Raw genomic sequence first — 26,679 nt, 5'->3', positions numbered from 1 at the left:
GACCTTGTAACGAAAGCACATGTGCTGTGTAATGTGAACAGCAAAATTTAATGTGAAAGAGTGTACCCATTGTTCTCTAAAATGTGTCTTTTTTAACCACCTCGCCCTTCTCCTCCACCAGCTGCAAATGTTTCTCCTTCGCAGAGGCTAGTGAAGATTAGAAGGAGAAAACGGCGGTCTCGGGATGATATGTTCTCGGAGCTCCAGCTGTCCTCCCACGCTGACAGAGCACAGCAGAATGCGTGGAGGCAGTCAATGTCAGAGTGCAAAAAAACACAATATGAACGAGAGGAGAGGTGGCGGGCTGAATCGCGGGCTGAAGAGAGCAAGTGGTGGGCTGAAGAGGATAGGTGGCGTCAGCTTGCTGACAGAAGGCAAGAGTCGATGCTCCGGCTGCTGGAGCATCAAACTGATATGCTCCAGCATATGGTTGAGCTGCAGGAAAGGCAGCAGGAGCAGAGACTGCCGCTACAGCCCCTGTGTAACCAACAGCCCTCCTCCCCAAGTTCCACAGCCTCCTCACCCAGACGCCCAAGAACGCGGTGGGGGGGGCCTCCGGCCACCCAGCCACTCCACCCCAGATGATTGCTCAAGCATCAGAAGGCTGGCCTTCAATAAGAGTTAAAGTTTTAAAGTTTTAAACTGCAGTGTGTCCTTTTCCTTCCCTCCTCCCCCACCCCTCCTGGGCTACCTTGGCAGTTATCCCCCTAGTTGTGTGATGAATTAATAAAGAATGCATGAATGTGAAGTAACAATGACTTTATTGCCTCTGCAAGCGGTGCTCGAAGGGGGGGGAGGGGAGGGTGGTTAGTTTACAGGGAAGTAGAGTGAACCGGGGGAGGGGGCGGAGAGCTCATCAAGGAGAAACAAACAGAAGTTTCACACCGTAGCCTGGCCAGTCACAAAACTGGTATTCAAAGCTTCTCTGATGCACACTGCGCCCTGCTGTACTCTTCTAACCGCCCTGGTGTCTGGCTGCGCATAATCAGCGGCCAGGCGATTTGCCTCAACCTCCCACCCCACCATAAATGTCTCCCCCTTACTCTCACAGATATTGTGGAGTGCACAGCAAGCAGCAATAACAATTGGAATATTGGTTTCGCTGAGGTCTATCCGAGTCAGTAAACTGCGCCAGCGCGCTTTTAAACGTCCAAATGCACATTCTACCACCATTCGGCACTTGCTCAGCCTATAGTTGAACAGGTCCTGACTACTGTCCAGGCTGCCTGTGTACGGCTTCATGAGCCATGGCATTAAGGGATAGGCTGGGTCCCCAAGGATAACGATAGGCATTTCAACATCCCCAATGGTTATTTTCTGGTCTGGGAAGAAAGTCCCTTCCTCCAGCTTTTGAAACAGACCAGAGTTCCTGAAGACGCGAGCATCATGTACCTTTCCCGGCCATCCCACGTTGATGTTAGTGAAACGTCCCTTGTGATCCACCAGGGCTTGCAGCAGCATTGAAAAGTACCCCTTGCGGTTTATGTACTCGGTGGCTTGGTGCTCCGGTGACAAGATAGGGATATGGGTTCCGTCTATCGCCCCACCACAGTTTGGGAATCCCATTGCAGCAAAGCCATCCACTATGACCTGCACGTTTCCCAGAGTCACTACCCTTGATATCAGCAGGTCTTTGATTGCGTTGGCTACTTGGATCACAGCAGCCCCCACAGTAGATTTGCCCACTCCAAATTGATTCCCGACTGACCGGAAGCTGTCTGGCATTGCAAGCTTCCACAGGGCTATCGCCACTCGCTTCTCAACTGTGAGGGCTGCTCTCATCCTGGTATTCTGGCGCTTCAGGGCAGGGGAAAGCAAGTCACAAAGTTCCATGAAAGTGCCCTTACGCATGCGAAAGTTTCGCAGCCACTGGGAATCGTCCCACACCTGCAACACAACGCAGTCCCACCAGTCTGTGCTTGTTTCCCGGGCCCAGAATCGGCGTTCCACGCCATGAACCTCCCCCAGTAACACCATGATTTGCACACTGCTGGGACCTGTACTTTGTGAGAGGTCTATGACCATGTCAATTTCCTCATCGCTCTCGTCGCCGCGCTGCAATCGCTGCAATCGCCTCCTTGCCTGGTTTTGCTTTGGCATGTTCTGGCTCTGCATATACTCCAGGACAATGCACGTGGTGTTCATAGTGCTCATAATTGCCGCGGTGATCTGAGCGGGCTCCATGATCCCAGTGCTATGGCATCTGGGCTGAAAAAAGGCGCGAAACTATTGTCTGACGGAGGGAGGGAGAGGCGAGTGACGACATGGCTTACAGGGAATTAAAATCAACAAAGGTGGCTGTGCATCAGGGAGAAACACAAACAACTGTCACACAGAATGGCCCCCCCAAAGATTGAACTCAAAAGCCTGGGTTTAGCAGGCCGTTGATTTCACGGAGGGAGGGGGAAGCAAATGAATACAGAACAAATCTGGTCCATCTATCTTTTACATCTTTGTGTAAAAGCAGCAGACGGTGCAGCATGACTGATATCCATCGGCATCTTCTGGGTGCTTGGCAGAAGATGCTGTATTACGATTGCTAGCCATCATCGTCAAGATGGTTCAATAGGACTGCCGGCAGGACTGAGTCTCCAGGAGACACAACATGTCTGCCCAGGTGCCTCTGACCGAACTCACTGAGGAATACGACGATGATGGATACCAATCGTAATACACCATCTACTGCCAAAAGGCAATTAGCTGCTGCTGTGTAGCAATGCAGTGCCACGTCTGCCGGCACCCAGATGACATATGGTGACGGTGAGCTGAGCTGAGCGGGCTCCATGCTTGCCGTGGTGTGTTGTCTGCACAGGTAACCCAGGTAAAAAGGCGTGAATCGATTGTCTGCCGTTGCTCTGACAGAGAGGGAGGGGCCTGATGACATGTACCCAGAGCCCCCCACAACACTGTTTTTGCATCATCAGGCATTGGGACCTCAACTCAGAATTCCAATGGGCGGCGGAGACTGCGGAAACTGTGGGATAGCTACCCACAGTGCAACGCTCCGGAAATCGACGCTAGCCTCGGTACTGTGGACGCAGTCCGTCGACTTAATGCACTTGGAGCATTTTATGTGGGGACACACACAATCGACTGTATAAAACCGATTTCTATAAAACCGGCTTCTATAAATTCGACCTAATTTCGTAGTGTAGACATACCCTATGTGACATAATCAGATGTTCTCGTAAGCCATACAAGAGTAATCCTTTTTCTGAACTCTGTTGAACTCTTGGCCTCAGTGATATCTTGTGGCAATGAGTTCCATACATTGTGAGAGACTGTGTAGGTAAAAAAAGTTATTTCCTTTTATCATTTTTAATTTGCTGCCTTTCAGCGTCATTAGATGTCTCTTTGTATTATGTGAAAGGATAATACAATAAAGTACTCTTCCACGTGACAGCTGATAGAAATTACATTTGAGGACACAACGTTCTCGGATATAAAAAATCCGATTGATTAGTGAGAAAGTGGTCCAATGCAGTCACACATCCCGCTCATCTACTTTTTGAAATAGGACAAGCTGCTTGTGAAATGAGTAGCAGATTGCCAACTCAAACATCAGGTGATTTTCTAGGATAATTACCAGCCTTACAAAAAAGGACCTGGAGGCTAATTAGGAAATTTATAAACTTTGAATTATCACCTGGCCTGGATTGTAAGCCCACTCTTTATATCTTTCAGTCCAAGATGCTGCTCATCCCTTTGAACGTTTCAAAGTTAACATCAGAAAGGATCAAACCAGGTTTAAAGAGTTTACAACAATATTAAATTCAATACTATGTACTGCTCAATTCCCTAAATAAAACATGCAATTTTTACCCCACAGAACAATTTGAAAGATGTCCTTATTCCATTAAATAAAGGGCAAGTATTTATGTTTGGTTTCCAAGGGATGAATGCCACTTGATGCCCAAGCATCAAACTAGGCCTACAACTTTTACAGATTTACATCAATAAATTGTTTAACTGTCACTAGATTTTATTTAACCAACTCAGATTACTTCAGAAGAAGTGATATCATTTCCTAACTATTCACATTAAATTACTCTTCCAAATGAAGATGCCAAGAAAACTCCAATACTATCTCCAAATAATCAAACCTTCAGTCAAGCGTCCTTACAAAACGATCTGCATGTATTGAGTGGTTTGTTAGTCTAAAGACAGGTGAACCAAGACTATTCCAGAAGTTAATAAGGTCTTTTAGTTTTTCATTATCCTTTGTTGCAGTCCTATTTCAAACTTCATTAGTTATAGTCTCAATACAGTGCAGTAGTGTTGATTTACAAGCTAAAGGGATATTTTGCTTTCTAAAGTCCTCTGAATTGTTCAGAGGGGTTTCTTGGCTTTCCTCATTCAACCCTGGAACATTTGAAAATGTTGGTCAGTCTGTAAAGCCCCAATGTACCAAACGGCTGAACACAACAATCAAACTATATAATGAGATGCCAAGAAGAAAGCGATACTCCAGATTACTTTGTTTGTATACATATTACAAATTCCACAATGCACATTCACAAATGCAGGCTACTGGTTGTTAGAGAAAGTTTTAAGCAAGAGAAATTCAGGCAAGGACTAAATAGGAAAAATTAAACACATTAACTAAAAGAGAGTCAGAATATTTATTGTAATCTACTTCCAACTGAGAACAGACTCTGGTTCAATCATCCACTAGTTTGGAAAAGGCATATACTCACTTCTTTTGTGTGAGGTCTAAACCACTATTGACTATTCCATCCACCTTTACATTCTTCTGTCCACAGATATTTCCATAACTGTCATATCCTGAAACCAATCTCGCAGCTGCTCCAGTAGCTATTGAAAAGCCACAAATAAAACCCTGGGGGAAAAAATAGATAAAAGGTTTCAATGGCAACTGTGTCAGAAACACAGTTTAACAATGCTCTCCTTGGAGCTGGTCGTGAGGGAAGGGTCAGTTGTAATTCATTTATTTCAGAGCAGGGGAGTCCAATTTTTTGCACCCTTCTTTGAAATTCCTTCCATTTAAAAGGGAAAAGTAAGTCAATCGAGAAAGAACCACTGTGGGGAACAACAGACAGTTGTGAATTTAAATGCAAACACTAATTTAAAATATGATTCAGATGCGCTAAAAATTATTTATTAGCTGAACAGGCTCAACAATGTGCTAGGTGCTTTTACAAGACAGGCATAAAACAAAGTTCCTGAGGGGAACTGCTCACAATCTAGGCAGATAGCACACAATTGTAAAGGGGAGGGGGGCAGGGAAGGAGAGCAACACATGCAGCATGACTAGTGAAGTTTGGGATACATCTTGTTAATTTCCAGATAGTTTGGGTATTTTGGTTTGCAAGATTTTTCAAACATCTTGTTAACACTTCTGAGGGAAAGAAGGCCTATTTGGAGTAAGTGCATTTTAAGGAGAAGGGGAGGCAGGGCAGACCAGGCAAGACATTTCAGATATAGGGGACAAATGGAAGAAAAAGAAACAGAAATAACCGTGGAAGCATACAAAAGGAGCAGCTAGGAGCAGCATGGTGGAGCAAAGGGCCTTAGAGAAGAGAGACCCAGGTCTCACTGGGCTATAGACTGACTTTCAAAGAGCTTAGATCGGATATTAAAGGGGAAGTTTGGGGGTCGGGAGGAAATGCAGAGAGGCCACTGTAAGGAGGTCGTGCCTGAAAGCATCAATTATCTCTTTACAACTAATTAGGCTGGCAAGATCCTGCGCAGAGAAAAATAGTCCTTATGCTGTCTCAGCAAGTGTCCAGTGATGCCAGAGGAAGAAGATAAGAGGGGTAAGCCAAAGTTTGAGACTGATGGGAGAATGAATTAGTGGGGGGGGGAGGCAAAGGAAACAAGTGCAGAAGAGAGTCTGGAGTTACAAGTGGACACAAGTATCAGAGGGGTAGCCGTGTTAGTCTGAATCTGTAAAAAGCAACAGAGGGTCCTGTGGCACCTTTGAGACGAACAGAAGTATTGGGAGCATAAGCTTTCGTGGGTAAGAACCTCACTTCTTCAGATGCAAGTAATGGAAATCTCCAGAGGCAGGTATAAATCAGTGTGGAGATAACGAGGTTAGTTCAATCAGGGAGGGTGAGGTGCTCTGCTAGCAGTTGAGGTGTGAACACCAAGGGAGGAGAAACTGCTTCTGTAGTTGGATAGCCATTCACAGTCAGCTTAAACCTCTCCAACGCATCATCAGTGATCTACAACCCATCCTGGACAATGATCCCTCACTTTCACAGACCTTGGGAGGCAGGCCAGTCCTCGCCCACAGACAACCTGCCAACCTTAAGTATATTCTCACCAGCAACCATGCACCGCACCATAACAACTCTAACTCAGGAACCAACCCATGCAACAAACCTCGATGCCAACTCTGCCCACATATCTACACCAGCAACACCATCACAGGACCTAACCAGATCAGCTACAACATCACCGGCTCATTCACCTGCACATCCACCAATGTTATATACGCCATCATATGCCAGCAATGCCCCTCTGCTATGTACATTGGCCAAACTGGACAGTCACTACGCAAGAGGATAAATGGACACAAGTCAGATATCAGGAATGGCAATATACAAAAACCTGTAGGAGAACACTTCAACCTCCCTGGCCACACAATAGCAGATGTAAAGGTAGCCATCTTACAGCAAAAAAACTTCAGGACCAGACTCCAAAGAGAAACTGCTGAGCTCCAGTTCATTTGCAAATTTGACACCATCAGATCAGGATTAAACAAAGACTGTGAATGGCTATCCAACTACAGAAGCAGTTTCTCCTCCCTTGGTGTTCACACCTCAACTGCTAGCAGAGCACCTCACCCTCCCTGATTGAACTAACCTCGTTATCTCCACACTGATTTATACCTGCCTCTGGAGATTTCCATTACTTGCATCTGAAGAAGTGAGGTTCTTACCCACGAAAGCTTATGCTCCCAATACTTCTGTTAGTCTCAAAGGTGCCACAGGACCCTCTGTTGCTTTTTAAGTGGACACAAGAGACTCAAAAGGCAATTGGAAGGAGGGTGTGGAGGAGTCAAACATTGACAGCCTTAAAGCCTTAGGAAGGCAAGACAGCGCAGTGCTAAGGAGGGACTAATACCAAAGGAGACAAGTTGATTAGAGAGAAATTCCAAATGAAGAGCAGGTCACTGTCTTATAGTAAATTAGCTTATTTATAAACTTAACATTGGACAAGTCAAAGCAAAGAAGGAGGAGTAAAAGGTTATCGCTAGTAATAAGCTGATTTGCAGCTCTTTCTGTCAATTTCATCAATCCATCACCACTCATGTAAAAGCTCTAATTCCTTTTAATAGAATTTTATGTAGGATAATGCACAGGTTCTTAATGTTTTCCACACTGTGACTCTACATTACAGCAGAGAAGTTTCAGGATCCTCCTCCATCTATTTTAGGATTCTACTCCCATCTAGTCACAAAGTGAGGGAAGGTGGATGTAACCACCTGAACTTATTTGCAACTCCCCAAGGCAGTGATGATATGACAATTGCTCCACACACCATATTGGTGAGACAAGAAAGCTGTAGGATAGTACACCATACAAAAGGAAAAATTCACAGTTGCAGGTGTGTATGGAAATATATCATCAGGACATGGCCAACAATAGACCGGGTAACAGCAAAGAGTGAAACGTAACACAATCTGGGATCTAATTTTCAAAGATGGGCATATGCAACTGTGTGTACTTAATTTGTATAGTCTAATACCCCAAATAAATATACAGAACTAGGCATTTCTGTATTAAACAGTCATTTAAAAATCAAATTTGTCAATGGATCGCAAAAATACCAAAGGGGTGCTAAGTGAAGAGCAAGTTAGCTATGAGCTTGCAGAGCACCATGGTTGTAAAATAAAGCCAGTAAGAGTTTGAGATGCATAGACAGAGAGAATCCTCTCACAAACCAGGGATGTGAAAAAGATAGTTATTCTCTAATTGGCGGTGGGTTGGACCTAGAATAATGTAAGCAACCCTCCCTAATTCCATACAAAAAAGGCAAAAAACAAGGTACTGAATTTTCACTATGCTGCAATCATTTTTTTGTAATTTGACATTTAACTGCATCATAGCATTTATAAGGAGGAAGCCAAGTGTTTTGGCATCTAGTTAAAACACAGTGAGGCTTTGGCACCTGGGACAGCTTGGGAAGAAGGTTTGGACTGTGGAATAAGCGTATTAACTGGATGGCTCTGCTAAAGTTATCAGCAGGGATATCAACAATTTTGAGGTTTACATTGCCATTTTTATGTTTCAGAACTAACAGCCTATTGAGATTAAGGTAACAGTTCCTTATGCTCAAAGCTACTTTTTCAAGACATCTACAGGCTTAGGATGATAGCGTTTAAATAAATAAAAAAAAAAAAATAGGCCAAGTGTAGCGTGACATCTTCACAACCATGAGGGCTAGAAACTTGTTTTAAAAGTAGCTTAGATTCTGATGCACACAATTCTGTGGCAAAACAGAGTCTATGCAAATTATGAGACCCTGTGAAAGTACTAGATTTGTGCATTGTGACACTGCTTTAGAAAATCAAGCAAGTTCTTGTTCCGTAACTGATACTTGCAATGCTAAAATACACTAGACATTGACTGACATTAGCAAATTTCTAATCTCAAAATCTGATTTCTTCACACTGAGTGAAAACTGTCTGTGGCTATGTAACATTTAGAATCTCTCTGGTTTGACTCACCATTCCAACACAAAAGAGGACGAATAGCAACAGCCATGGTATATCTGTGCAGCTGCGATCCTCCAGAGGCTTCCACTCTCGTTTGGAGCTCTTGGGTGAGAAAAAGGGATAAAGACAATGGTTACGAAGTCAATTCAATAAAATATGTTCTGCTAATAACAAAGCGCTTTGAAAAGTAGTTTTTAGGGCACTGATATTCATCTGGGTTTATCTTTTGATACTGAAGTTACTTCATCTAGACTGTAAAATGTACAATAATTATTTAAACTACAGTGAGGCTAATGGAACCATTTAACAGACAGTCAAGGTAATGTGGCCAAGGGTAAATGCGATAAGAATCTGAAAAAGAGAGCGAGTAAGAGCAATGCTGAATTCAGAAAGCATTTCACTTATTCATATTTCTGGCTCTAGCACAAGAGGGGAAATAAGCATGGTCACTCAAGGGATCAACAATACTAGCTAGTCACTGTACCTTCCACAGCTACTGTATGTAGAGTAATCTGCTTTCCAAGAAGGATAAAAGGATAAGCTTTTCACAAACTCGTCAGTTTTAAACACCTCCATGGCAGGATTAACAGCATAGTACAGACAGAAAGAACGTAATATGTAGCTGTCTAAGGAACAGTTTTTTAATTTGCCTAGAAAAGGCAGCTGTGGAGTTCTGCAATTCAGGCAAGTCGTGTCAACTTACTAGAAGGAAGGAGTCTGGAATTAAGTTAAAACTCTCAGGAAAGAGATTCTACTGCTGTTTCAGATGACAGAAATACCTCCATGGATAAAAAGCTGGACTATTAACAATTTGCACTATAAAAATGGCTACCCTGCGGCCCTCAAGTGTACATTTCATAAAGTCTGTTCTATTTATACTGGCTCATTATAATTAAAAAATTATGAAGAGGTTTTTAAGCTACGCTTCTTCCCTAGGAAGCTAGGGAAAGAATGCATATTGACTACAAAGCAAAATTAAGTATAGCACTAGAATTTTGTTCACAGATCAAAATTTTGATTTAGATCCAAGGTTGAAAAAAGTACTCCTCATTTTAAAAATAATAAAGTTGCAGAGACAACAAAGCTCTTTCCAGGAACCTACTGCTTGTAGCATCTGCCTACCAAAAGTTTAGGCATTTCACAAAGATCCTTTTAGAGCTATTCTTCCATTCAGTAAGGGCATGGATCACAGAACACAGACTGTAGTCCTGAAGAAGTGTAGAATGGCCTTCTATACCTTTATGGGAGAGCATGAACTGGGATATAAAGAAACAACTAAAGATTCCAACTTCTTGTGTAGGATAACCTGCCAAAACCTTAAATTTTCATTATAGGTTCTGGAGTTTGTTGGAGATTCAGATGAGAAATTAGAACAGGAGACTGAACTGCCAACACTGAGCTATTGTAAATTTTGCTGACATTTGCCATCTCCAGCATCTAGTTTTGCAGACTGATCAAAAGCAGAAAGTCTGCAGTATGTGGCTGTTGTATTACTAGCTAAAATGTGTTAGTAAGATGTTTTTTGGTATTCAAGACTCATCTTTAGCTTGATTTGCAAACACAAATACCCTTTACAAATAAAGTTATTAGAAAACTACAAACTAGATACAATGAATGAAAAACTGCATCTTCCTCATCCTCTGCATTCAAATTGCACATCCTGTTTGAAATGAAGTTTCATGACAATGGTATCTGTTAATATTTTTAAAGACTTTCTGTATTTGTCCAGGCTGTGCGAGAGTCCTCTAATCAGTGGCTGTTGACAGCAAAATAAAAGAACATCTCTTGGGAAATCACTGCCTCCCATGAGAGGAGCTGGCTGGGTGACCCCACTCAGTCTGGGCTGGCATAGAGGGGACTTGAAAGAAATTTAAGTTTCCAGATAAGAACTCCAGCAGACCCAGACTCTGGGAACTGCAACCTCTGGAATTTGGCTCCAGATCAGGAACCAGAAAGGTACCTTATAAAGGACATCCTGCAGCATGGACTTGGCTTTTGAAGTTAGCATCCACAGAGGCTGCCCACATCAACTCTAGTGCCATGAAACTGTAAGGATACCCATCTCTCTCTCTCTGCTGAAAAGGTAGAGGCGGCTCTTGTGGAGTGAGCCAAGAACCTCTTTACTCCAAACACTACATTCTCTTTCTTCATACGTCCCTCCCAATGACACAAAGCCTTAAAAGGCAAGCTGGGGAACCCCACAAGAATAAAATCTGCCTTCTAGTTTCTAGAGCTTTATTCAGTTATGCAAAGCCCTCTTCCCACTGAGCAATAAGTTTCTCTTTATTCTGTGGGACTGGAAGGAATGAGGAGAGACATCCCCACCCACGTGGACAGATGAAACACGCTGGAGGACACAGGAAAGAGACTGAATTACTGCAAAAAGAACAGGAGTACTTGTGGCACCTTAGAGACTAACACATTTATTTGAGCAGACTAACACGGCTGCTACTCTGAAACCTGAATTACTGCAGAAGTTCTGACCTGATTAAAAAGCCATGTAGCAATCTGTGAACAATGAGCAAAGTTCCCAAAATCATGGCCAAACAGATTGCCAATAAAAAGGAAGTTTTGAGAAACCTCTCCTAAGATCTTCTTTAAGGCCTTGGCTACACTCGGGAATTCACAGCGCTGCTGCGAGTGTAGTCGCGCCGCCAGCGCTGCAAGAGAGCTCTCGCAGCGCTGTATGTACTCCACCTCTCCGAGGGGAGTAACTTGCAGCGCTGCGAGCGAGCATGCAGCGCTGCAGGCTCTGATCACACTGGCGCTTTACAGCGCTGCTCTCGCTGCGCTTGGGGGGGGGCATTTTCACACTCCTGAGCGCAGCAAGTTGCAGCGCTGTACAGCGCCAGTGTAGCCAAGGCCTAAGTGTTCATAACACCTGCCTATGAGGTGTTTAGCTGGGTAAGACTTCACTGTCAACTGCTTGAAAGAGATATTCTTACCACTTCCAGATGGCAAGTCAGAAATGCTCTACGGTACTTTGCTTACGTATTATTTATTTCAATTTATAACAATATACACAAAAGTGCCTACCCTCAGCTCTAGGTGCCTCTGCCAAAATTTAAAAACACAATCAGCAAAACGAAAGCCAACAGCTGTTAAATATTTCCAAGCCACTGCCACCCCCCAATCTCAATAAAAAACAATCCCATCAACACTCTCCCTCTCCCCAAAAACAGCTTCTATTGTGCCCCTCTCCCCTCAAGAGCCTGGGAAACTGCTAATAGTCCCTACAATATGAGATTTGGGTTTTCATACCAGGGAGGTGGGAGAGAATAGATTGCGAAGTTGAGGGCCTCTAATGGAAAAATGCTCTGCAAACCGCTCCTTCTCTTTTGTACTGAATGGACTCCAGCACAAGTGCCTTTGCTGACTGCAACCATGGCAGTAAGACATGAAGCAAGAGTCAGTCTTTCAGGCACTTTGTGGTTCTGTCCCTCAAAAAATGACTTCACCCCCCAAAAAAAATAAGGAGGTCAGTGTGGTTCCTTGTTAACTGCCTCATTTACTTTTGTATAAAGTCTGCTCTGTTCGCAAATAAACTGCATTTCCTAAGAGTATGTCTACGCTATGGAGACTCTTCCAGCACAGCCCTGGTGGCACAGCCCTGAAATGTACACGTGGTGTACACCAACAAAAAGGTTTTTTCCATTGGTATAGGAACACTGCCTCACCGAACAACTAAGCGAGATTGCCGGAAACGCCATCAACATAACCCCCAGCATAGATGCAGCTATGTCGGCATAGCTACGTCGGTTGGGGGTGTGGGGTTTTTTCACACCCCTGACCAATGTAGCTATGCAGATATAACTTTCCAGTGTAGACCAAACCTATCTGCCAACCACACAAATTCACTCTGGGCTCTGAGGGTATGTCTACACTGCAATTAGACACCTGCAGCTGGGCCCATGCCAACTGACTCGGGCTGCAGGGCTGTTTAATAGTACTGTAGACTTCCAGGTTCGGACTAGGATCCTGCAAGGTAGGAGGGTCATGGGCCAGCTGCAGGTAGACGTGCCCCAACAGTCAAGCTGGGTTCTTTTAATCGCTCTCATTATCACCACTACAAGAGGTGCTTGCAGGCCAAATGATGCCCTCAGCTACACCCAGGCAACCCAACCGTCTTCAAATGATGCCACCCTTACACTTAAAACAACATCTGCAGTGAGGTTTTTGCATTTAGTCATATTTGTACAAATTCTATTACGTTAAGTTCATGTAATGGCATGCTCAATATCTTTAAAGATCTCTCCAAGGATCTTTTCTGGCTTTGCTAAATCTCACAATATTTTTTATTTACAGGTAGTGCTAACAGAAAACATAAGAAGCTGATGAGTTTCGTTTGCTGCCACAACTTTGGAGGGCTCAGTCCTGATGATGAGATGGCAGATCCTTCTGTGCGGACCAGAAGAGGGGAGGGATAGCTCAGTGGTTTGAGCATTGGCCTGCTAAACCCAGGGTTGTAAGTTCAATCCTTGAGGGGGCCATCTAGGGCAAAAATCTGTCTTGGGATTAGTCCTGCTTTGTGCAGGGGGTTGGACTAGATGACCTCCTGAGGTCCCTTCCAACCCTGATATTCTCTGATTCTATGATCACCTTCAAATGAAATCTTGTAATAGGATTTTTTAAAAGCCATTGGATGTACTTTGGAAGAGCGTTGACAAGGATTTGGAATTACTCACAGTTACCACAGGTAATCCATTTCATTTGCTAAGTGAGCGGACAGCACCAGAGCCTTCCAGGACAACAGATGCAAAAGCTGCAGACACAATTCTCCACTGCTACAATGATCAACACTTCCCACAACACACCTTTCAAGATCCATGGGCCCTACACATGCCTATCACAATATGTGGTGTACCTCATTCAGTGCACTAAATGCCCCAACAACAACTATGTGAGTGCAACCAGACAGTCCTCATGCTCTCAAGAGAACTCACAGGCAAACAATAAGACAAAAAATACCCTATCACCTGTGGATGAAAACTTTTCACAAAATGATCACCCTACATCTGACCTCTCAGTCCTCATCCTCAAAGGAAACTTGCACAACACTTTCTAAAGACAAACCTGGGAACTTAAATTCATAACTTTGCCAGACACTAAAAATCATGGACTGAAAAAAAGAGACTGGATTAATGGCTTATTCCAACAATCTATAATTAAAGCTGCGAGTTTGTCATGGATTCTGTGACACCTGTGACTTCTGCAGCAGTCAGTGTGGCTGGTCTGGGGGCTGCCTGAGCAGCTCCTGGGCCAGCCGTCCTGGCCGCTGCTGGGGCAGTCTCGGGCCACCACGCTCTCCTCCAGCAGCAGCAGGAGTTTGGGTGTGGAAGGGGGCTCAGGGCTGGGGCGCGGGAGGGGGTGAGGGCTCAGGGCAGTGCTTACCTCGGGGGGCTCCCCAGAAGCAGTGACATGTCTCTTCCTCAGCTCCTAGGCGGAGGAGCGGCCAGACAGCTCTGTGCGCTGCCTCCACCCGCAGGCACCGTCCCCGCAGCTCTCACTGGCCGCAGTTCCTGGTCAATGGGAGCTGTGGAGCCAGCGCTTGGGGCAGAGGCAGCACACAGAGCTCCCTGGCCACCCCTCTGCCTAGGAGTTGAGGTAGAGACGTGCGCCGCTTCTGGGGAGCTGTGCGGAGCCAGGAAGGGAGCCTGCCAGCCCCTCCAACCCCTGCACCCCCACCCCCCCAGCAGGGTCCCAGGCTGCTCCCCCCAGAGCACCCGTTGTGCCCCCAGGACACCCCCCCCCAAAGCAACCATGGCACCCTGGGCTGCCCCACCCCCAAGATTTAGTCTGGGGTATAGTACAAGTCATGGACAGGTCACGGGCCGTAAATTTTTGTTTATTGCCCGTGACCTGTCCATGACTTTTTCTAAAAAACCCATGACTAAAATGTAGCCTTATCTATAATCCACAAACAAGCTCCCCTCCCTCCCCCGCACTGCTCTCCAGCCCCCTTTACCTCCTATGACTGGAGGAGTGTTAACGGGCCAATTCACCTTAAACGGTCTCTTGAAATATGTGTTAACTACTTATGCTAAACAATTGTTCTACCTTGTATTTAAGCTGTGACACACTAAATCAGGGGTTCTCACAACACATTTTTTTGGTGGCCTCAGTGTGGCCACAAAATCTCGCTGGTGGCCACACTCACACTTTTCCCTAAAATACTTAACTTTAAGAAAAATAATTAAATATGCACAGATACACATCCAAATCATTGTAATTTATATATGTAGGGTTTTTTGTCAGACTCAATAATAAAAATAATGCTGTGAAAAGTGATTTGTTAATATTACTTTTCACAGCAAACTTAGTAGCTATCTAGCAAGCTGTGAAAAGTGATATTAACCAACATACAAGTATCACTTTTCATAGCCTTCCAGATAGCTAGTAAGCCCCAGGACCCAGCCCTACATTGGGGGGGGGGGGGTGTCAAAAGAGGAGGCAGCTGGGGCCAGAGGTGACGGTGGGATGGATGAGGGGCTGGGGGAGGCAGTGGGGGCAGAGGGTGATGGGGAGATGGATGTGAGGTCAGGAAGGCAGCAGTGTCCTGGGGCGATGGGGGGCAGGATGGGCCCCATCTGTCTCCAGAGGCAGTGCAGGGCAGCACATCCAGGAGCAACAGGGAGGGAGGGAGGGGGAGGGCTGATGCGCTGTTCCCCGCACCCCATCACCAGGCTTTCATGCCTGCACAAGAAGTCCCTGGTGGCTGCATTTGAGAAACATTGCTCTAAGTACCTTTCCCAGCCCTAAGAAGAGCTCTGTGGAGCTCAAAAGCTTGTCTCTCTCACCAACAGACGTTGGTACAATAAAAGATATTATCTCACCAATCTTGTCTCTCTAAAAGGAAATATGAAAGCCATGATTTTAACAGGTATTTAAAAGGTTACATGGATGAATTAAGTCTGTTTCCATATCTTTACTTACGTCTTGAATTGTGCTAAATCAGGTTTACAGCTCCACAAAAGAAAAAGTGTCAAACAAGACTTCTCATAATCTACATACAAACTCTCAATGTATGTAACAATCATCCTTTGGACGATTAACTACCTGATTTTCAACTCCCCAAAATATCAAGAATAAGATGTGATCCACATTCAGATCTTGTATTTATCTTGAAAAGTGTGTCTTAGTCAACACAAATGATTACTAGCCTTAGCTACTTATGCTCAAACATCCAAAATATTTACTTTATGGTCATCACAAGGTCTAACACAAATGTTGTGATTGTGTTTCTTCTGTAGTAGGCCTCCACTTTTTGCCTACATCATAACTGAAGCACCATCAAAATTGCAGCTGACAAGCTTTTCCTGCAGCCCTCAATCTGCATTTCTACTGATTTCAGCCTTTTCTATGGACAGATTAAGATTCCTTCAGCATTTGCTGATGCAAGAAGCATACAGACAAGATAAGCAAAAACTGATATTTTTCCTTACCATTTGCCCCACTGTAACAGTTTCCTGTTAAAATGATGGGACGCTGTTGTTATTCTTGTTCTGCTAGCTTACAGAAAGTATTGCCCCTGAACAAAGCACGTAACTTGAAGAAGAGCTCTGTGTAAGCTAGAAAGCTTGGTCTTCTTCATCTATGAAAGATGGGAGTTTTGTTGAGAACTGCTGGTGGATTGGCTGCTGAATTTGCTATTTGATTAGTTGTTCTTTTAATGAATAGCAGAAGTGCCTAGAGCATGAGATGGTTACGGTCATACCTCAGAATTCAAAATAGGAACACAATTTTCTTTGTACAGATGCTTGTAGTTATATCACAGTCATTTTTCCTCATTTTCAACCAATATCTTGCATTAATGTCAATCAATGCTTCTTTTTGTTCTGACTAATTTTTTTCTTGTATTAGCCCCACTTGCAGAATCAAGTAGTGGACCTACAAGTTAGGTCCGTTCAGTGCACACCCAGGAGATAGTGCCAATTTTTTTAAAGGAGTAAACAAAATAACCCAGGTAACTATAGGCTTCAGTCTGACATCAATCCCAGGAAAGGTAAGGGAAAGGGTGATGGACTCGATTAATAAAGAATTAAAGGAAGGTAATATAATTAACACAAATCAACATTTGGTTGATAAGGTAATAGTGTTGATGTAATATACTTTGACTTGGTACTGCATGATATTTTGATTAAAAACTAGACTGACATAAAATTAACATGGCACACATTAAATGGATTAAAAACTGGCTAACTGGTAGATCTCAAAATGTAACTGTAAACAGGGAATCATCTTCAAGCAGGTGTGTTTTCAGTGTAGTCCCACAGGGACCTATGCTATTTAACATTTTTATCAATGACCTGGAAGAAAATAAAATCATCAGTGACAAAGTTTGCAGATGACACAAAAATTAAGGGAGTGGCAAATATTGAAGAGGAGAGGTCGTTCATTCAGAGTGATCTAGATCACCTGGTAAAAACTGGACACAAACAAACAATATCCATTTTTGTATATCTAACTGTAAATGTATACATCTAGGAACAAAGAATGTACGCCATACTTACAGGATGGGGAGCAGTGACTCTGAAAAAGATTTGGGGGTTGTGGTGGATAATTAGTTGAACATGAGCTCTGTATATGATGCTGTGGCCAAAAGAGCTAATGCAAACCTGGGATGTATGAACAGGGCATTTTGGGTAGGAGAGGTTATTTTACCTCTGTATTTGGCACTGATGCGAACTCTACATCCAGTTCTGGTGCCCACAATACAAGAAGGTTGTTGATAAACTGGAGAGGATTTGGAGAAGAACCACGAGAGCAATTAAAGGATTAGAAAACATGCCTTACACTGATAAATTCAAGGCGCTCAATCTAGTTTAACAAAGAGCAGGTTAAGGGGCGACATGATTACAATCTGTAAGGACCTACATGGGGAATAAGTACTGTATTTAATAATGGGCTCTTCAGTATAGCAGAGAAAGGTATAACATGATCCAATGGCTGGAAGTTGAAGCCAGACAAATTCAGACTGGAAATACGGCATAAATTTTTAACAATGAGAGATATTATATTAACCACTAAAACAATTTACCAAGGGCCGTGGCACATTCTCCATCACTGACAATTTTTAAATCAAGATTGGATGTTTCTCTAAAAGGTCTGTTTTAGAAATTATTTTGGGGAAGTTCTATGCTATAGAAGAGATCACACTAGATGTCAAAGATTCCAAAGCCAGGACAGACCAATGAATCATTTCTTTAAATTGTTCGTTTTGTGCTACATTGACAAGAAAGTTGCCACCCTCATTTGTTAACATCCTGTTCAAGTTTTAATTATTTTGATTGCAGTAGCATCTTCAGGCCCTAGCCCCTATTGTTCTAGGCACCATCCAAACCTAACAGATCCAAGCATAAGATCATAAAAAACAGATAAATACAATACAAATGGGCAAGATGGCCTAAGACTGAGATGACATGCAATTGTCACAGCACACCAACTGCTCAGACACAGTCAAGTGTTTTGTAGGCAAACTGACAGAGGTGAGATCTGAAGAACACCACCACTGACTTTGGAGATTTTTTTACAGGTGGCTTCTCTCATGAAGAAGTGGAGACATGAGAGAGAGTGAAAGTGCTGGTTAGAAAAATCTGACAAATAAGCAATGGAGGTTGGTATCGCTGTTGCAATGTAAACAGGGATCAATGTCTCAATTACAGCTGGCTGATTTAGGTTCGTCAAAAGTTCTGGTCTTTTCAAATTTGCTTTGCAGCAGTGTTTGGAATGGAAATAACTGGGGCAGAGATCACATTTGTCAGAGAGGAGAAAGTTGCAGTATTTGAGACATGAGCGGATGAGAGCTTGGATGAGAGTTTTCAAAATGTGGAAGGCCAGATCACAGAAATGTTGTGCTTGAAGCAGCAGATTCTGACACTGCCTGGATAGGTGTATTTAGAGAGAGGACAGAGTCAGAAGACAACACAGGTTTATGGGCCTGAGCAATAGGGAGGATGGTAGTTACTGACCACAGCAACTAAGACAGGAGGGAGGCGGAGAGCTGGGAAGGAAAGATTAAGCACTTTGTTTTGGTCACACTGAGTTTAAACTAGCAGCTGGACATCCATAAGGAGATGAAGTGGGGAAGGCAACATTTTAAGATGACAATTATGGTCATGTATGAGAAAGACAGCTCACCAGTCAAGAAGGAAAGTCTTTGCCTTTCGGTTGATTTTTTTGTGTGTGTGTCAAAGACTAACAGAGACTACTAGTGAATGAAGGTGAGGTTCAAGTGCTTCTGGAAGACCTAGAACAGGGACTTCATGATCCTCATAGCTACATGTCAATGATAATGGCAATGCATTATTTGAATGATCATATTTAACAGTGATCCAATTGTACTTCAGTAGACTTTGAGTGAAACTTTGATATTAAATCTTAAAGAAACTGGAAAAACAGATTTTGTGCACTTTCAGCAATGAACTTTTCTTACGCCTTTGCTACTTAACTTGGCAATGTTAATTTTTCTTTAAGAGAGTTACCTGGTTTTGCTTTTTCAGTCTATTCAATTACAGATTTCCTACAACCGTCTTAAAACTTCAGACATGTTGAGCAAGGAAAACTCTGGTCTGGATGTTTGGTAACCCCTAAACACCTAGTCGCAGCAACTGAGGAGCAGCTTTCATGTTCACCACTTTTAGAAAGAGAAACAGGCACCTTGTGAATTCAATATTGTAGACTGAAAAGAAAGAAGCTTTATGCAAACTATGGGATCAGGTGCCCTGCCCATCCAGATTCTAGGAAACTCAGGCACCTAACCCCCCCGCCACACACAACCACCCACCCACACACACCCTCTTTAACATTCAATAATAGTTGATCCCACCCATTAGGGATGTGACCTCTCTAGTCACCTGTGACACCACTCACTCCTTTTTCCTGCTAGACTTTGACAGTACTAACATTGTAACTGTTTGCTAATAGATATTATAACCGTGATGTTCTCATCACTCCTTTAAAATTTGTAGAATTGGTGAAATCTTCATTTAGATTTAAATTAGAACCTAATATTTCTAGAATCAAAACCACTTTCAACTACATATGTAAATAATTCAGAAGTAACAAATATTTTAAAACCTGGAGAAATCCATAAATATCAATAAAACCTACTAGGATCTCCCTCACACACCCTGCATTCTCTCTTTTGCATTTATATCCAAATGTTGAATTCAGAATCTGGTTTAGTCCTGTACATAATTTCCCGTTTGAAAGTGATTCTACATGAAGAAGTGATATATACTCATCTCATTTTGCACAGCAATGTCAAACCCATTTAAAGTTTTTCCATCCTAAAAACTAATATGACATCAAATTAGAGGGGAACATTTAAATTCAGCAGCGTCAGTTAAGAAACCAAATGAATGATACACTGGAACAATATGAACATCTGAACTCTGACTGCAAAAAACTGGACAATCTGCAAACATGAGTTTGAGGATCTATGACCGGATACTAAAATCCTACTTAAACTCTACAGATGACATACCTAGTAAGAATAACAGGAGTACTTGTGGCACCTTAGAGACTAACAAATTTATTAGAGCATAAGCTTTCGTGGGCTACAACCCACTTCTTCGGATGCATTCTGATACCTAGTAAGTACTCTGTTCCAACTATGCTATACAAATGAGAGCTTAAATGTTTGTTAACCATGGCTACAACTTTAGTGATCTGGCTTCGTTGTTTTCAAAGGGACATGGTTAGGTTAAATTAATACTTAAACAGATTCCCTTAAATTAAGGTGCTAGTAACTTACGTATTAGAACTGGAAGAATTTTTTTAAACGATTTAACCGCTTATGCTTTTTTTTTGGGCACTTTCAGAGTGGATAATGAAAAATGAACTCATTTTATTTTTGTCAGTGTCACTTTGTCCTATATTAACAAGGTGTTGCAAAGTCTGGACTGCAAATATTGCAAGAAATTTTTATTCATTTAATAAAAGGCAGTTTCTACTGGAAGTGTTTTATGAAGTCTTTAGGGGACATTTCTACTGATGCTAGGCTTTGTAAAAGATTATTTACAAAACCTCAACCTTAGCATCAAGTTCACCCAAGTGCATCCCCTTTAAATCAACTATTGTTCTGTGACCTTGATGCAGCAACCTGCTTCAAAGCATGGAAAAGTGTGACTAAATTCAGGAGAGCAAATGGGAATGACCACAGTTGGGGCAGTCTTCATACTGTATTTGTAGCTCCGGGGATTCAGGAATGACGGCACAGCTATTTATCTACACAAGCGCAGACAGCCACGATGCGGACAGTACTGACATGAAGGGCTTGAAAACTCTACTTGCTCAGGATGGGTAAGAATTTTTCCTGGTTTACTGCCATCAAGTTCTGCAGAATCTAAGGCCTGGTCTACACTAGGAGGTTATGTCGAATTTAGCAGCGTTAAATCGAATTAACCCTGCACCCGTCCACACAACAAAGCTATTTAGTTCGACATAGAGGTCTCTTAAATTCGATTTCTGTACTCCTCCCCAACGAGGGGAGTAGCGCTAAATTCGACATGGCCATGTTGAATTAGGGTAGGTGTGGATGGAAATCGACGCTAATAGCTCCGGGAGCTATCCCACAATGCACCACTCTGTTGACGCTCTGGACAGCAGTCCGAGCTCGGATGCTCTGACTAGCCACACAGGAAAAGCCCCGGGAAAATTTGAATTCCTTTTCCTGTCTGGGCAGTTTGAATCTCATTTCCTGTTTGGACATCGTGGCGAGCTCAGCAGCACTGGCAACGATGCAGAGCTCTCCAGCAGAGGTGACCATGCAATCCCAGAATAGAAAGAGGGCCCCAGCATGGACTGATCGGGAAGTCTTGGATCTGATCGCTGTGTGGGGCGATGAGTCCGTGCTTTCGGAGCTGCGCTCGAAAAGACGGAACGCAAAGATCTACGAGAAGATCTCTAAAGCCATGGCAGAGAGAGGATACAGCCGGGATGCAACGCAGTGCCGCGTGAAAATCAAGGAGCTGAGACAAGGCTACCAGAAGACCAAAGAGGCAAACGGACGCTCCGGATCCCAGCCCCAGACATGCCGTTTCTACGAGGCACTGCATTCCATTTTAGGTGCGGCCGCCACCACTACCCCACCACTGACCGTGGAATCTGAGGATGGGATTTTGTCGAGGGCCGCTTCCTCGGAGATGTTAGCGGACGGGGAAGATGAGGAAGGAAATGAGGAGGACGAGGCAGTCGACAGCGCTTACAACGCTGATTTCCCCGACAGCCAGGATCTGTTCATCACCCTCACAGAGATCCCCTACCAACCGTCCCCAGGTGTTAACCCGGAACCAGAATCAGGGGAAGGATCAGTCGGTAAGTGTTTAAAACATGTAAACATTTATTTTGAACAGAACAGGAATATTAACAATATTAACAATGGGTTTTTCATGATTAGTTTGCCCTAGGCGCTTAACGTTTTAGTCCTTGCCAGTGCAGCTACTGGAAAAGAAGGTCTATATGTCCGGGGATAGAGCTAAAATCCTCATGGGACATCTCCACGAAGCTCTCCTGGAGGTAATTGGAAAGCCTTTGCATGAGGTTCCTGGGGAGAGCGGCCTTATTGGGTCCTCCGTGGTAGGAAACTTTTCCACGCCAGGCTATCATCAAGTACTCCGGGATCATTGCCTTGCAGAGCATGGCGGCATACGGCCCTGGTTTTTGCTGGCTTTCACGCAGCATGCGGTCTTTCTCTGTCCCAGAAATCCTCAGCAGAGTGATGTCGCTCATGGTGACCTGCTTTGAATTAGGGGAATGTTACTGTTGGGACTGCTTGCCTGTTCCTTTACAGAACTGTAACCGGCGGTTTACAGCCACGCGGTTGAGGCGGGAGAAGGGCAGCATACAGGGATCTTTCCCGGGGACAGCCACGAGGGGGTGGGACAGGGGCAGAGTTCATGCTTCCCAGATTGCCGGCAGCAAGAACTGGCCAACGCTAGGAGCATTGCTTTGAATGTGAAAGGAGGGCACTGCTATAATTTAAGTTTTAAGCAGCCAAAAGTCTACGGCTTACCATGTCAGCCTGCTACCCGAATTCCGCTGTCCTGCCCCGCTTGTCTGATCTCCAGTGCAAGACCCCAGGCACTGAATGCGAAGGCCGAAAATTCGACCTTGTCCTGAGCGCGCATGTGATAGGTGCTGTGCATGGTCTTCTTCACAGAGAAAGACTATGTTCATTGTTCACAAAAAATGATCTTTGTGAGGAATTCACTCCCTTTTTCCCATCCCACAGCTACGACTGTCTCCCGACCTACCCTGGCATCCCCCTCCCAGAGGCTGGCGCAGATTAGGCGTAGAAAGAAAAGGACACGGGACGACATGTTCTCAGAACTTATGGGCTGCTCCCAAGCCGAGGCAGCCCAGCAGACCCAGTGGAGGGAGAACATGTCCCAAATCCATCGATCACACATTGAACGGGAGGAGAGGTGGCGTCAGGAAGACCAGCAGGCGACTCAAACGCTGCTTGGACTAATGAGGGAGCAAACGGACACGCTCCGGCGCCTTGTGGATGTTCTGCAGGACCGGAGGCAGGAGGACAGAGCCCCGCTGCAGTCTATCTCTAACCGCCCTCCCCCGCCACCAAGTCCCACACCCCCCTCACCCAAAGTCCCAAGAAGGAGGGACGGCAGGGGCCGTGAAAACTGTCACTCCACCCCTGCAGACTGCTCGAGTACCAGAAGGCTCTCATTCCCAAAAATTTGATAAGTCCTTTCCTTCCCGCCTCACCCAAGCCCCCGTCCCAGTTTCATCCCCTAACTGTGTAGTTGCTAATAAAAAATACGTTTCTGTTAATTACTGTTTCCATCATGTTCTTTTACAGGAGAGTGTGTTTGAAGGGTGGAAGGGGGTTGGTAATTGGAGAGGACAGCCACCTTTACCAGGGTACAGACACGGGGGCAGGTTCAGCAGCAGGTCACACACACATTGCAGTCACTAGGCACCCTGGTCAGTCTGGGAGGTGGTTTTCATGTTCTGTGTGGGGGTGGGCTATGTGACTTTGTGGCGGGGGAGGGCGGTTAGAGATCTTATGCAGCGGTCCTTATCCTGGATCACAGAGCCACGCAGCAGGGGATCTGTAACCGTCCTCCCCCGCCACAAAGTCACATAGCTCCCACACGCAGAGTCCCGAAAAGGAGGGGTGGCAGGCTCCGTTGAAACAACCAGTCCACCACTGCGGACCGCTCTAGGAGCAGGAGCCTGTCATTCCTCGACTTTATAAGTGTTCTTTCCATCACTACGCCCGCTCCCCACCACAGTCTGCGCCCAGTTTCAACAGTTTACCGCGAAACCCATAATAAAGACAATGGTATTCATTAACAAAGTTCCATGTATTTTATTTTTAAACGTGTGTTGGAAGGGGGGGGACGGGGTGAACGGGGTATGTAGCTACAGAGGATAGTCAACATAAACTGGGTAAAGAAACGGGGGCAGGTTCAACTTCTCTTTAAACAAAGTTAATAGTCACAGGTTACCCTGCTCACTGAGGAACCTAGCTTTCAAAGCCTCCCGGATGCACAGCGCATCCCGTTGGGCTCTTCTAATCGCACGGCTGTCTGGCTGGGCGTAATCAGCAGCCAGGCTATTTGCCTCAACCTCCCACCCCGCCATTAAGGTCTCCCCCTTGCTCTCACAGAGATTGTGGAGCACACAGCAAGCTGCAATAACAATGGGGATATTGGTTTCACTGAGATCACAGCGAGTCAGTAAGCTTCTCCATCTCCCCTTGAGACGTCCAAAAGCACACTCCACCACCGTTCTGCACTTGCTGAGATGGTAGTTGAAGAGTTCTTTTACAGTGTTCAGGGCGCCTGTATAGGGCTTCATGAGCCAGGGCATTAGCGGGTTGGCTGGGTCCCCGAGGATCACTATAGGCATCTCCACATCCCCAACAGTTATTTTGTGGTTCGGGAAGTAAATACCCTCCTGCAGCCGTCTAAACAGACCAGAGTTCCTGAAAACCCGAGCGTCATGAACCTTGCCCGGCCATCCGACGTTGATGTTTGTAAAACGTCCCCTATGGTCCACCAGTGCTTGCAGCACCATTGAAAAGTAGCCCTTTCGGTTAATGTACTGGCTGGCCTGGTGGTCCGGTCCCAGGATAGGGATGTGAGTTCCAGCTATAGCCCCACCGTAGTTTGGGAATCCCATCGCGACGAAGCCATCTATGATGACCTGCACGTTTCCAAGGGTCACTACCTTTGACAGCAGTAGCTCAACGACTGCGTTGGCTACTTGCATCACAGCAACCCCCACGGTAGATTTGCCCACGCCAAAGTGGTTTGCGACTGACTGGTAGCTGTCTGGCGTTGCAAGCTTCCAGAGGGCTATGGCCACTCGCTTCTGGACACTCAGGGCTGCTCGCATCCGGGTGTCCTTGCGCTTTAGGGCAGGGGACAGCAACTCACAAAGTTCCAGGAAAGTTCCCTTCCGCATCCGAAAGTTTCGCAGCCACTGTGATTCATCCCAGACCTGCAGCACTATGCGGTCCCACCAGTCCGTGCTTGTTTCCCGGGCCCAGAATCGCCGTTCCACAGCATCAACATGACCCATTGCCACCATGATGTTCACGGCGCGGGGTCCCGTGCTTTGAGAGAGGTCTGTGCCACTCTCAGACTTCATGTCCTCACTGCGATGCCGTAACCTCCTCGCCCGATTTCTCAGCATCTGCCTCTGGAAAAGGTGGACGATAAGGTGCGAGGTGTTGACAACGGTCATAACTGCAGCGATGGTCGCAGCGGGCTCCATGCTTGCAGTGCTGTGGCGTCCGCGCTGTCACTCACCAGAAAAGCGCGCAAAATGAAATGATTGCCTGCCGGCGCTTTCAGGGAGGGAGGGCGGAAGTGACGGTTGGATGACGACAGTTACCCAAAACCACCCTCGACACATTTTTTTCCCCAGCAGGCATTGGGGGCTCGACCCAGAATTCCAATGGGCAGCAGGGACTGCGAGAACTGTGAGATAGCTGCCCACAGTGCACCGCTTCCAATGTCGACGCTTGCCCCGTTAGTGTGGACTCACAAAGTCGAATTACTGCCCTTAGTGTGGATACACACGTTAGACTTTGTAATATCGATTCCACATATTCGATTTAAGTAAAATAGAATGTGTAGACATACCCTAAGTTTACAAAGTCAAGCCCTTATGGTTCTAAAGAAAACTTCCAAATTCAAACAGAGATTTAACTGATGAAATGATGTCTTACCAAGTCTGCAGAGACAGTTCCAGTGCCACCATCACCACTTGTGTGAAAATTGGGACAGACATGATGAAGCCTGATTCACCTTAATGGTGGCATTTTTTGTTTGTCTGGTTTTGGGTGGATGAAAGCCACTCTTTTTAGGAGTGTGCCATGGGGGTGCAGGGAAATCTGTTACTTCCGTCTTCTGGAGCAGGAATCATGCCCATTCCTTGAAACAGAATTCCAACCAACCCAGCAATGGGCCAAGCATGTGTGGAGAGTCCCTACCAATACCACTCCAACACTCCAGACAAGTGTTAAATGTAAGCTCCCATATGATCAGTTAAAGAAAATAACCTTTGCTTGACATACATTTGACACAATTAACTTTTAAAGTATGATCAATATGTTTCATATGAATCATTTTTAAAAGCAATGCTATGGTTTATCAGCAGTTTTTGTAACATTTACCAGCTCAGGTCCAAAGAAAAAAAATCTACTAGCCCATCCTTTACCTTGATGCATTGCCATTATAAAAAAAGACAAGTAAAATATTACTGTGGTTATCAAAAATCTCTCTCTTACAAACAACATTTTACATTGTAGAATCATGTAGGGTCTGTGCAGCACAAGTGGTATTCTCCAACCCACCATAAGGCACAACAATCCATTTCACGAGGCATTGCCATCTCTGCATCTATTGCTGCTCTAAATTTTCATATATCCTCCTTTTAATAAAAGAAAGTTAGCATTAGTAAGGTTCTTCTTCCACAAGTGAGCATGGATTTCCCTCACTGCTCTAAAAAGGAATAGG

General features: G+C 44.7%; 1 protein-coding gene across 2 annotated transcripts in view; it reads right to left on the bottom strand.

Annotated features, from left to right (window-relative positions):
- The window catches only part of SLC44A1 (solute carrier family 44 member 1), a 96,058-nt gene that overhangs the window by 46,699 nt on the left and 22,680 nt on the right, over nt 1-26,679 (bottom strand). For both annotated transcript variants that reach the window (XM_026650856.2, XM_026650857.2), the window contains exons 2-3: nt 8,699-8,788; nt 4,698-4,840 (exon numbers count right to left, since the gene is read on the bottom strand). In XM_026650856.2, coding sequence (XP_026506641.1) covers nt 4,698-4,840; nt 8,699-8,788 — 233 coding nt within the window. The remainder of the gene's footprint in view (nt 1-4,697; nt 4,841-8,698; nt 8,789-26,679) is intronic.

This window comes from Terrapene carolina, unplaced genomic scaffold, assembly GCF_002925995.2.
Source record: "Terrapene carolina triunguis isolate 2854851 unplaced genomic scaffold, T_m_triunguis-2.0 Scaffold94, whole genome shotgun sequence".
NCBI lineage: Eukaryota > Metazoa > Chordata > Testudines > Emydidae > Terrapene > Terrapene triunguis.
The sequence above is the reverse complement of the archived record's forward strand: the minus strand, read 5'-3'. Positions and strand labels throughout refer to the sequence as shown.